The 13,187-nt window shown below is 40.5% G+C and overlaps 1 protein-coding gene across 4 annotated transcripts in view; it reads left to right on the plus strand.

Moving 5' to 3' along the window:
• The window catches only part of LOC122496028 (serine/threonine-protein kinase Sgk3), a 142,572-nt gene that overhangs the window by 66,410 nt on the left and 62,975 nt on the right, over window positions 1–13,187 (plus strand). For all 4 annotated transcript variants that reach the window (XM_043602215.1, XM_043602214.1, XM_043602216.1 and 1 more), the window contains exon 2: window positions 10,790–11,005. In XM_043602215.1, coding sequence (XP_043458150.1) covers window positions 10,928–11,005 — 78 coding nt within the window. In that variant the 5' untranslated portion in view covers window positions 10,790–10,927. The remainder of the gene's footprint in view (window positions 1–10,789; window positions 11,006–13,187) is intronic.

The raw sequence follows: 13,187 nt of genomic DNA on the forward strand, positions 1-13,187 counted from the left end.
ATGGGCATGATGATGAAGGAAAAAATGCTTTAAAAAAAGCTTAACTAATGTTAACTATACTGGAATTGAAGTAAAAGGCTTATTTTTTTTTAAAAAAAGCCTATTTTAAGTAGTATTTGTCAACAAAATCTTATGATGTTCAATGAATTTGGACAGTTTTCTATCATGGTGTTTCATCCATATTTCTACTTTTTACAGCCCCCCCCCCCCAAATGAAATCTATTCATGCTTAAAAAAAGAAACAACCTTCCCTTTCTCTTCAAAAAACCATATCTTGTGATAGCATCCTTTCTTGTGTCATCCTTACTTCATAATTTAGCCCACGATTGTCTTTGTGATGGGGCCAATACTCAGAACCTGCTCGGTACCACACTGGTAGTTATTGACGTTCTGGTGTTTTAAGAAGATGGGCCACTCCTGACACAGTGCTCCACAAACCTGACCCCTCCTGGTGGCAGAATCAGAAAACTGTTTTTCCTATGCCAAGGCTTTCTTTCTGTAACCTGAGAGCTGAGGGACACTTGGTATTTTCCTCTCTTCAACCCGTATCTCCAAAGGTAATTTAGAAGAAGGGAATGCCTGCAATAGTACTATAAGAAATTGAGAGTGTGTGCACACCAGGCTCTGAGGTCAGAGCTATGTTCACCTTACAGTGCTGCCATCCAGAGTTGTGTGAGGATGTGGACCTCAGAGCCTAGGTTCCTTCATCTGTAAAATGGAGATGAAGATACTTGCCTCATGGGCTTCTTTGAGGAGAACGTGATGGGTTAGATGTGAGCACTTAAAATAGTGCCTGGCATTAGTATTCAGTATATACTAGTGTCTTCACCTCCACATTATTGATATCTTGGGCTAGATAACTTTTGTCCTGTGCATTGTAGGATGTTTAGCATCATCCTTGACGTGTAGCCACTAGCAACCCCCCAAGTTGTGACAACCGAGGATATCCCCAGACATTGCCCGGTCTCCCCCTGAGGAGAACCACTATATAAGTATAATAATTTACTAGCTGTTAGATTACTTTTGCAAAACACTGTCCCTCTTAAAGTCTGACTGGTCCCCAAAAGTTCTTTTCTCATCTGACCACTTCTTTTTGTCATGTTGGACTTGTCTGAGTTTGTCATGTTGGGCTTGTCATCACTGGATGAAGATTAAGATTAGTTCTTCCATTCTGGGTTAGTATCTGAACTTAGGCTCATTAGAACCGCATGATCTAGCCTTAGGCCAGCCAGCTGCCCTTGGGAACCAATCTACAAGACTTTATTGTGACTCTGCAGCAGAGTGAAGGCAGATTCTTTTCCTATTCTTCTTTTGAAAAGCTTAACATACATTATCTATGAACCTCCCCCCAAATTCCAAGTTTTATTCCCACATGAACAGCATAGCTTTTTGTTCTGTTCTTTTTAGTTGTGGGGATTCTTATATCAGTCATCTTCTCATTTTACTTTATTTGCCTGCCTGGCCATAAGATGATTTTGCAGAATTTTAATTGCTTCAGTTTCACAGAATAGACATAGATTTAATGTAAAGTAATAGCAGGGTTGCCTTTTCATAGTTTCATTCCTGACCTCTTAAGAATAAGTTTATGAACCTTCTTCATTGATCTCCAGAGGACTCTTTAGAGCATATATGTGTTAGATAGAGGTAGTGTGGTATAATTGGTAAAAGTCCTGAAGTTCAAATCCTGGCTCCACCACCTGGGGCAGGTTACCTCCTCCCTTTATGCTTTGGTTTCTCCTTGATTTTCCTGTCAGTAAAGCTTTTGTGAGCTGACTTGTAATAAGCTTAGCCACTGAATATTAAATATTGTGAGGTTACTAGATTGATTTAGCTTGAAGGGAAGGAACACCTTACTTAAGGTGAGGCAGTGTGGTATAGCAAACAAGTATATACAGGTTTTGGAGGTAGTCAAATTTGGACTTGAATCCTAGCCCATTAACTCGATAGTAGCTTGGGCTAGTGATTTCTTTCTTCTTGTTGTTATATGTGGAGGGAGGGGCAGGGAAGTGATTTAATCTCATTTTTTTCTTCACAGCAGCATTTTCATTTCCCAGTATATGATTTTAGCTCCCTTTTTCCAGAGAAAATTGAGGCAGACAAGGGTGATTTCTTTCAAACTTCTACTCCCATACCTGCCTGGCTTTATTTTTAGTTAGGCTGAGAATATATGGCAGTCTTCATCTGTGTCCCTTGTCTGTGCTTGCATGGTGTACCAGGCATACATGTAACATCACTTTATCACCCTTAGCCAACTATTGAAATTTTTATATTGCTTATCATTCTTTCCCATGAGGTAAGTTCTTTGCAGGTAGGATTTTCTCTTTGTCTTTTTATTACTTAATGCATAATGAGTGCTTAATAAGTGTCTGTTGAACAAAGGAATAAAAACTTATTTTAAACAAATTGCTGTGTATTAGATCCAATTTATTGACTACTACACAGAGCTAGGTCTTTTACACTTATCTCGAATTCTTAAAACAACCGTATGGAGTAGCTGTTGCTAACCTCATTTTCTAGATTGGGAAACTAGGGCTCAGATAATTTAATCTTGTCCAAGGACTTGAGATAGAGAATTACAGCATTTCATCCACATAAGAGTTGTAGTCACAGGAGAGAAGATCATCTCTCAGGAGTTTTTGGCCTTAGAGAGAAGAACACAGTAGCTATCAAACTGCAGTCTGCTCAGGAGGGAGCAAGATGAGCAAATACATGTCATTATCCCCCTTTGCCTACTCCATACCTTGCCAGTGCCTCTCTGGATGAAGTCAACCACCGCTAGAAGCAAAGGGAGCCTATAAGGTACAGGCTATAGAGGTCTTTGTCCTGGAGCATGGAGTGCGGTGGAGATGGGTCTGAAAAGACAAATCAAGAATAACCAGCAGAGTCCTCCCTTTCTGTCCCTTAGTAGTCCCTCTTATACTTTGGGCATAAAACTCTTATTCCTGACTCAGGGGAAACACAAAGTCCTGTCACTCACTGCATCCAGTTCATTCATACTCCCACCTAAACCACTGCTAGTGTTCATAGAAGGGAGCAGAGAAGAAAACTAAAATAAAACAAAAGTACTATAGTCTCTGCATCTGTAGCTAGTTTTTTGGCTCAAGTTGGTAGCTAGTATATCCCCTACCCTCTTGCAACATGTTAGCTGGTCATAGTTGTTTACTGGTAGGGCACCCCAAACCTTCATTCCCACAGGATCCAAGTCTATAGTAGTGTCATTTAAAAAAAAATTTTTTTTTAATGTTTATTCACTTTTGAGAGAGTGCTAGAGTGCATGAGTGGGTGAGGGGCAGAGAGAGGGAGACACAGAACTTGAATCAGGCTCCAGGCTCTGAGCTCTCAGCCACAGAGCCCAGTGCGGGGCTCAAACCCACGAACCATGGATCATAACCTGAGCCAAAGTCGGATGCTCAACTGAGTGAGCCACCCAGGCGCCCCTGTAGTAGTGTCATCTTTATTGAGTTGCCAACAGTTTCCCATTGACTAGTACTGTTGGACATGGCCCACTGAATCTCCTCAATTCAGATGTCATTCTCCTCCCCACACTATAATGGCATCCAAGTTTCCTCCTGGAAATTCAGATCAGTCACTTTACTTGGAGAGTAACCACTCTCTTATTAGGTTGGGTGGCTTAATAAACCACGAATGGCTAGTGGGTAGGCTTAGCTTTCAATTTAATAGGGCTAGACTATTCCTTGGTGAAAGCGTTCTTCCCAAACCCAAGGTTGCAATGGAAAGCAAAAATTCCTTAGAGATAACGCTGAGCGGAGCCATTCTTAGTTCCTGACCCACATATTTTGGCTGTGTGAGAGATAGAACCATATGTTGGCTCTGGGTATGGCACATATACCATATCCAGCCCCAGTGTCACAGGGTGTTTGCTCACAGGTGCTAAAGCTGAGCCTTCTGTAGCCATTCCACTGCTCTTTCAAGCAGCTGCTTCTAAGTGAAGAGATACATGGTAAAAAGAGCACATTCTATGGCTCTGAGCCTATTGTTATACTTCCTGGCTCTAAATGTGTGCCTTGGTCTGACGTGATGTTGTATAGGATTTTATGACAGTGAATAAGGCCTGCTGTAACCAAGGATGGTGCATCTGGTCAGAAACATTTCAGGCCAGGAAGGCAAGTCTGGCTTCTGTGAGGACAGATGTTGTCCCATGTGGCTGTCTGTTCCCCCTGTGGGATTGTGCCATAGTGGGGATCAGTGTTGGTTTTAGCTGTTGAGGTTGGGCACTCAGCACTGACAGAAGCTAGATCATTATCAGTGCAAGGAAGGCCATATTGTTGAGCCCCTCTATGCCCTTTTATCTGTATGGGGGCAGGAGGTACATGGGAAATGTCTGTAACTTCCCCTCAATTTTGCTATGAGCCTTAAACTGGTCTGAAAAATAGTGTTAATAAAATATATAATAGAAGAAAATTTAATGTCTTGGGAGGGAATGTGGTATAGTGTCGTGTTAAATCACAGATTCTGGAGTGAGGCATTACTTCAAATTCTGATTCCACCAACTTCCTGCTTCATGACTTCAAGCAATTACTTAACTTCATTATATGTCTGTTTGTTCACTTATGAGAGTGACCATAGTATCTTCCACAGTTACTGTGAAGATTATGTTAGCCCAGTCCTTGGCATATAGTAATAATCATCACTATTATTGGTATTAAAATATAAAGTTTAGGGGCACCTGGGTGGCTCAGTTGGTTGGGCAAACGACTTCAGTTTAGGTCATGATCTCATGGTCTGTGGGTTTGAGCCCCACATCAGGCTCTGTGCTGACAGCTCAGAGCCTGGAGCCTGCTTCAGATTTTGTGTCTCCCTCTCTCTCTTCTCCCCCACCCATTGTGTTCTCTCTATTAAAAATAAAAATTAAGAAAAAAATTTTTTAAATATAAAGTTTAAAAAGTTTGTAGAGCAGTATGTTCCATGATCTTAACACACACAAGCACACATGTACACAGTAATACAGATATGTACAGACTTCTCACACCCATCTATGTTTATAGGCACATAGGAAAAAAAGGAATATATGCAAAATAATAATTGGTTGTACATGTCTGTTGTGTACTAAGATGATGTATATTTTTCTTTGTGCTTTTCTATACATTTCTATTTTTATGATTATTTTTGTATTCAAATGTCAAGTTGTTATGAATTATAAAGTGACTCAAGAAGGTAATTTGGCCAAATTTCATCACATAAAAACATAGTTTTTAGTCTAGGGTTAGTCAATCCTTGTTGATGAAATCAGGGGGTATACCACTATCAGCCTATATAGTATTTTTGGGAACTGAGGGTGCATTCAGTCAGGTACCATTGCAGTTCTGATACTAGGTTTATATTGATGATGGTGGATCTCAAGGTCAACAAAATGAAGTATATTGTCATGGAGCCATGCAAAGACAGTGCCCAAAGACTGAACCTGAGTACTCCAGAAACTGAGTGACACTGATAGGACATCATTCAGGAACCTTCTGCATTTAAGCATCAAAAGCAAGCAAAGAAGCTTAAGCCATGATTCACAGCACCAAAATATGTGAATTGCTTCTGAAAGAGTGATTTCATTTTCTCAGATATCTGCACTTCTTCAGAATTTCTGATCCCATGGAGTTCAGGTCAGGTCACAGTGGAAAAGAAGTCCAACTTTTCTTTGAGGTCTAATAGATTGATTGTCTCAGGATGCTCATGAATTCCTAGAAGTCTTAGATCTGAGTTGGGTAAATACCTTTAACAACTTTCTGCTACTCAGTTGTCTTAGCTGGTTAAAGTCTAACTTTCACAGTCAACTTCCACTCCTTCCAAGTAACCCATAAATTGTCAAAGGTCAAAGGTATTAGAATAAAGAAATCCTACCTTGTCTACTTTGTCATGGGTCCATTGAGCAAGCAATGGGTGATTGAGAAAGAGGCTGATTGATATCCATAGGACTTGTCATATTACCATCTGATTATTGAGAGTCTATAGTGGGCTTTTATGTAGGACACAAATATTTTCATATTCTGTGCTATATTGAAAGGTTCATTCAGACATCCACAAACCTCTCCCCCTTTTCAAACTTTAAAAATTTTTATTAAAGGGACACCTGGGTGGTTTAGTCAGTTAAGCTTCCAGCTCTTGGTTTCGGCTCAGGTCATGATCTCATGGTTCATGAGATTGAGCCCCATGTCCGTTTCTGTGCTTCAGCATGGAGCCTGCTTGGGATTCTCTCTCTCCTTTTTTCTCTGCTTCTCTTTCTCTCTCTCAAAATAAATATTTTGAAAAATTTTATTAAAAAAAAGATGAAACGAACGTTTGGGAATATACTCTCCCCTTTAAAAATTTTTTTTAAAATGTTTATTTATTTTTGAGAGAGACAGAACAAGAGCAGCAGTGGGGCAGAGAGAGAGGGAGACACAGAATCTGAAGCAGGCTCCAGGCTCCGAACTGTCAGCACAGAGTGTGATGCGGGGCTCAAACCACAGACTGCAAGATCGTGACCTGAGCTGAAGTCAGACGCCTAACCGACTGAGCCACCCAGGCACCCCTATACTCTCCCCTTTAAAAAAATTTTGAATCTTACTCTTTATAACTCTTTAACCAGCAAGCCATCCATTAGCTACTGGCCACAAGTCAGCATAAATGTGTACCTTTGGCATACATTTCCCCTGACATCACATATACTGCTGAGAATTCTGCCCAATGGGAATATTTCCCTTTTGGGGACCATAAAAGACCATATGGTCTTTTTGGACCATGGGCTACATTATCTCATTTCTGGTCAGGGCTAGCACACCATGCATGTCCATTCATAAGTGGGTATGTCTTTTCCCTCCTCTGCTAACTGGTTGTAGGATGAACCCCATGAGCATGTGTTGAGAGAGCCAACAAGGGTTGGAGAATACTGTTCATGATGGGCTGTTCTTGTTATATAGTCTCTTGGTTTCCCATGGGCAGGTATACAGTCTTTACCTGAGCCTAGTAGCAAGCCAGGAACCAAATGGACAAAAGTTACTGACAGTACCTTAAAGAGTCTATAGCTCTTACACTTCTCTGGATTCTTGTTAGAGGCTCCTTACCCCATCCCTGTCTGCCGTGTCATTTTGTAGTACTAGTGGGTGTGCTAAGGCATAGCCCCAAGAGTTAGGGCAGCTTTTCTTGCTGAAGAGCCTTCTTTGGGATCAAGCCCCAGTAAAAACTGGCAGTCTCATGGGTTACCCAGTATTAAAGGTCAGAGCAGCATTTCCAAATAGGAAACTCACCAGTTGTTTTATCTGTTTCTTAGTGGATATAGTGCCAAGTGTAGCAATGTCTCACTTTACATGGGATATCCTGCCTCAGACTTCTGGAACCATAGAAACCGTCAGTGTGATCTTTGAACTTTCATGGGGTTTATAACTTCATCCTCTGGCTTTTACATGTGTCTTACAAAGGCATCCTGAGTGTTTGCTGCTTGTTGTTCACCAGATCCAGTTAACAATGCCATCAATGTGATAGACTAGTGTGGTGATCTGTGGGATATTGAGATGATCAGGGTCCTTCCAGACTATATTATGACAGTGCAGAAATAGCCCTCAGTTAAAACTTTGAAAGTGTACTGTTGTTTCTGGCACTTGATAGCGAATTGCATCATATTGTCCTTACTGATGATGATAGAAAAGAAAACATTTGCCAAGTCCATATTTATCTGCCGGATATCAGGGGTTATTCTCATTTTCTCCAGCAAGAAGTATTACATTTAGAAGTGCAGTCATGATTGGCCTCACCATCTGATTAAATTTATACTAATCTGTTGTCATGTTCCAAGATCTTTCTGGCTTTGGTACAGGTAAACAGGCAAGTTAAATGGAGATATGATAGGAATCAACGCCTCTGTATCCTTCAAGTTTTTTGATAGTAGTACTGATTCCTGAACTTCTCCCATGGATATGGTAGAGCTTTGGGTTTACTTTCATAGTGGGGACAGAGGGAAGAGTTCCAAGGGCTTCTTCATGGCCCTTTCTTCGTAATATCTTTTATGACGTGGGATGGGAACCAATATGGGAACTTGGCCAGTTAGTAAGTATATCCGTTTGCAGAAAAATTTTAGGACTAGGGAAATAACCACAAAATGGGCCTGTGGTCCCATTGTACCCACCATGAAATACAAGGGTTGACTTCATCACACATTTCTTTTCTGGAATGAGATAGGTGCTCTGACTGGTGGGCCATGTTTTGGGTGTTTAAGGTTTAGTGTCAGTTTAGAGCTAGTGTCTAGTAACCTTTGGAAGAACTACACATTTCTCCTTCCCCAGTGGGCAGTCACCCTTGTGAATGGCTGTGGGTCCCTCTTAAGGAATGTCTGGAGAAACATTGATGGGATACAGTTATGGCCATGTATAGGTTCACAGTAATCTTATATATTTAGTTCTCCTTGGTCTGGTATGCTTCGAATGTACTCCCATTATGTGCTCCTCAGACGCTTGCTAATAAAAATTTTTGAGATCTGCAAATTTTTCAGTATAAAGGCAGTAGGCTTTGAACTTCTTTCTGTACTCTTTTGGGATCTAACTCCTGTTAGCATGCAACAAGAGGTGATAGGAATAGGTAGTGAGAATTGGCATCCTACTTAATTGTCTACTATGCATGCACATTTATATGTCCCCTGTACCTCATATGAAACAACTTATCCTGCTTCCCAGCTCTTTCCCCCTTATCTATTCCTGATGCCACTTAATGTCTTATCTTTTTTTTTTTTAAACGTTTATTCATTTTTGAGAGAGAGAGACCAAGTGTGAGTGGGGCAGGGGCAGAGAGGGAGGGAGACACAGAATCCAAAGCAAGCTCCAGGCTCTGAGCTGTCAGCACAGAGCCCGATGCTGGGCTCAAACTCACAGACTGTGAGATCATGACCTGAGCTGAAGTCAGACACTCAACTGAGTCACCCAGATGCCCCAACTTAATGTCATATCTTAACGGTCCCTTCCAAAGGGAAGACCGGAGGCATGATGTTCTCCTGTAGTTCTCCTGTAGACCATGGACAGTAAGGCACAAACAGACATTCAAACTTGTACATAATACAATACCAGGAGGACCCACACTCCCTGTGTCCCACATTCTCAAGGGACAGGTGTGGAAAGCATAGCACTGTAATTTTCACCTTTTTGTCACTTCTCCTGCAGCTGGAGAATGGGCTGATGTGGGTCTGTCAGGTTAATCTGCCTTAGAAGAGCTGAGGTTCCACCTGCTCTGATTCTTTAGCAGTAGAGTGCTGGGCCTACAGGGCAAGACTGCTCAGGTGGCTGCCCTGGTCTAATGGGGGCGCTGAAGAAGCTGGCTGCTTTTATGGGGCACTCTGAGCTTAGGAGGTGGCAGTTACATTTCTGTTTTCTGACTACTAATTCAACTACATATAAATCCTTCTTGACTGCATTTCCAGCATCAAATCTAGCCAAGCAGGTTTTTAGTCACCTCAAAGGAAGTACCCTTATAATCAGTTAAAATTCACCCTACCCGAATATTCAATGCCTATTGATAGATATTTGAAATCATTAGTTGAATATAATTTACTTACAATTATTAGATCTGTCAGAGTGACTTCCTAAAATTAATCACCAGGGAAACTGCCAAACTAACTCTTTAAAGAGAATTATTTGGTGTCAGTGGAGAGTATGGGCTGCTGCGTTTAGCAAAAGTTACATCAGTTTAACATCTCGAGCCCTTTGTCCTTGGGTGGAATGATATTAACATAATTGTATTTATTCTACATGAAGATCTGTAATGTCTCTGACCAGAGGTCCAGCGCGTAAGAATTATCCAGTTATTATGATGCAGCACAACACAGTGGTTAAGAGTCAAGACTCTGGAGCCACGTAGCCTGGGTTCAAATCCTGGATGGGCGATTTATATAACGCCTTCATGTCTAAATTGTCTCTCACTTGTAAAACAGGAGTAAACAGTTATCTATACTGTATAAATATATATAATAAATAGTTGCATACTAACTATATATCTACTATATATGTGTGTGTATATACACACACTGTGTGTGTGTATATATATATATATTTATTTACCTACCTACTATAGGTACTATATATACCTACTGTATATCTACTACATATAAGTGTATATATATACCTATTATAGGTATATATATTTCCATATACATATCTATATAGGTATGCAATAGGTATATAGGTGTACCTATATAGGTATATATAGGTATGTATACTATAGGTATATACTATAGGTATATAGGTTGGCTTAGTTGGAAAAGCATGTGCCTCTTGATCTTGGGGTCTTGGGTTTGAGCCCCACATTGCACGTAGCAATTACTTAAACTTAAAATAAAAACACACTTTTTAAAAACACTGCTCTAGGTCTGCCTGGGTGGCTCAGTCGGTTAAGTGTCTGACTTCAGCTAAGGTCATGAGCCTGAACCTGCTTTGGATTCTTTGTCTCCCTGTCTGCCCCTCCCCTGCTTGCACACGCATGTGCTCTCTCTCAAAAATAAACATTAAACAAAAAATTAAAAACCCTGCTCTAAATCAAAGTACAGACCTTTTAGGTGAAAGTTGCTCTCAGTCCCATGAACTGTGGTGTACAAGCTTTTAGAATTTAGCAGTAAGGAAGGTAGATGGGATGCACATGTTTGATTTTGGTTTAGCTATTCATAGGCCTGAGATCCTAAATCTCTAACCTGGACTGAAACTTACAATCAAATATAAATTCTTGTCAGAATAAGCATAAAATGGTTGCTATGAATAAGGAATGATGGTATTTTAAAATTATTTTGCTAATCTTTTTTCTTTGTTTTTTTCTGCTGGCTAAGGTTGCATGATGGAATTTGAATATTACCTCAAGAGGTTTTATGCTTTGGATTAGCTAACAGTGTTTGTCCTCTGCTGACTATTTCTCGGACTCATTTTTTGGTGTCCATTTGAGGCAATAAACCCAAAGGGATTATACCATGGACTACAAGGAAAGCTGCCCCAGTGTAAGCATTCCCAGCTCAGATGAACACAGAGAGAAAAAGAAGAGGTTTACTGTAAGTATATAATATAAAGCATATGGGGGAAAATTGAACATAGAGAGTATTTCCATTTCTGCTTTTGTTCTTCCTTAACCTGGAATGTCCTCCCCATGTTTCCACATATCCAGATTTTACTTATCTTTCAAATGATGTATCCTCCCCAGTCTTCCCTGTGTATTATAAGGGAATACAGTTACCTTTTCAGATTTTTGCCTGTTTACCTATCCCCTTGGAAAAGCTTATGAAACTCTGATAGATCCTCTCACCAGAAAATGTGCAGACACAAGGATCTACAAACATGCACGTAATTTTGCATGCATTCAGGAGGTTAATGGACTCCAGAAGTCACTAGTCTTATGTTAAGAACTACTGTCTCAACAAAACAAAACAAAACAAAACAAAACAAAACAAAACAAACATGGTTTTGAAATTTCCATTGTGTCTTTCTTGACATTTATATTTTCTACCTCAATTTTTTAAAATTTTAATCCAGTATTTTATCTTTTGTTTACTTTAAAAGCAAAGTCCATTTCTAATTTTACTTTTGACCACTGTAATACATACTATGGAACTATAAAGAATAAGAACAGTGAGTGTTTGCTGAATCATTGTATCAGTGACTATTATTGGAGAATAGCCATTTTTCTAATTAGTGTAATGACACATACAGTATTTAGTTCCAGTAGCCCTGTTAGTGTGTATGTCCAGAGATCTGCCCGCCTCCCCCTGAAATAATACCATTTATCTTGTTTATAACTGATCCTTATAACTGATTCCTTGTAAGCCCCACCCACTGAGTAGTATGAAAAAATTCATTTAACCCAGTTCTGTTTAACACTTAGTTTGAGCTAAAATTTAAGCAGTTCTTTTAAGTTAAAATGCTCAGGCTGTCTTCATTCTGCTCTCTCTCTCCCATATGAACACACACTTCTCCAACTTGACGTCATGGTTTATGAGTGGAGAGGTGTCCCCTTTCACAGTATTTAAGTCAGTGACTGATCTCATGGTAGCCTGCTGAAGGCTCTTATATTCTTGTCATCCCTCTAGATCTTTGCTGTTCCAAATGTACAGTGACCGGTCTGGCAAGCAGCCAGCTGTGGTTGACCTGATCCAGGTCTGGGCATTTTCTTGGCATCCATTGCTGTCATCTGCAGTCAGCCAACTTATTTGTGATCTATTCTTTGTGGGCTTGGCCAGAGTGGTGGAGATTTACTGCCAATTCACCTTCTCCTTATCTCTTGATGGGTGTAGAGCCCACTGAGGCTCTGCTATGCCTTTCACTGCTCTTTTGATTCGAGTGATCTACCTTGGCCTCTGACTCGGGGGTCAGTCACCTGGCTCCTGCCAGGTGCATCCTATGACAAATGACTTGCAACTCAGAATTCCTGTCACATTCCTGTCACTGAGGAGTTAAACTAAACCCTTTGGTCTGACAAATCCAGTTTCCCTTCTTAACTAGGTGGGGCTGGGGCCCCCAAATGATACTTCTCTCCCAAAGTCCCAGACGAGGAGCTGGAAATAGCTTCTGTCCTCTCTTCTCCTTTTTTAATAAACATACCTCCACACCCTGCACCAAAGCCCAGAGTAGAGATTGCAGTGTGTGTTTGGCCATTTGCCTCTGCTCAGTCTCTGTTGCAGCAATATCTTAAGCATTGTGCATTCCACAGTCTTATAAGCAAGTTTTAGAAGTATCTTGCTGATGGTAAACAAGAAGTCAGTATACCTTTAGTAAAATAGTGGAATGTGTGAAAGTTTGTTTTTTCTTCTCCTTATTTTTACTTTTGAGCATTCTCTCCTTCAAGGGCATAACCTCCTGTCAAGTTTGATGGAAATTCATATATATCAAATATAGGCAGTGAGTTATCTCAGGTCCATTTACTTTTTCATGGTAGAGGTATTTCCAGAGCACCTATGTGACTCAGCCAGTTGAGGATCTGACTCTTGATTTCGGCTCAGGTCATGATCAGGGGCTTGGAGTCGAGCCGCATGTTGGTCTTCATGCTGACTGTGGAACTTTGGTTGAGGTTCTTCCCCCCCCCCCCCCATAACATCACTCCCTTGTGTAGGCACTCACTCACCCTTTTCTAAAATAAAATTAAAAAAATTATATGCTGTATAGCTACTTCAGCCTAGAAGCTATGTGTGGGTTCTAGTCTTGGTTATACTTGGGTAACCATGGGAAGCCACCTTACCACAC

This window comes from Prionailurus bengalensis, chromosome F2, assembly GCF_016509475.1.
Source record: "Prionailurus bengalensis isolate Pbe53 chromosome F2, Fcat_Pben_1.1_paternal_pri, whole genome shotgun sequence".
Taxonomy (NCBI): Eukaryota; Metazoa; Chordata; class Mammalia; order Carnivora; family Felidae; genus Prionailurus; species Prionailurus bengalensis.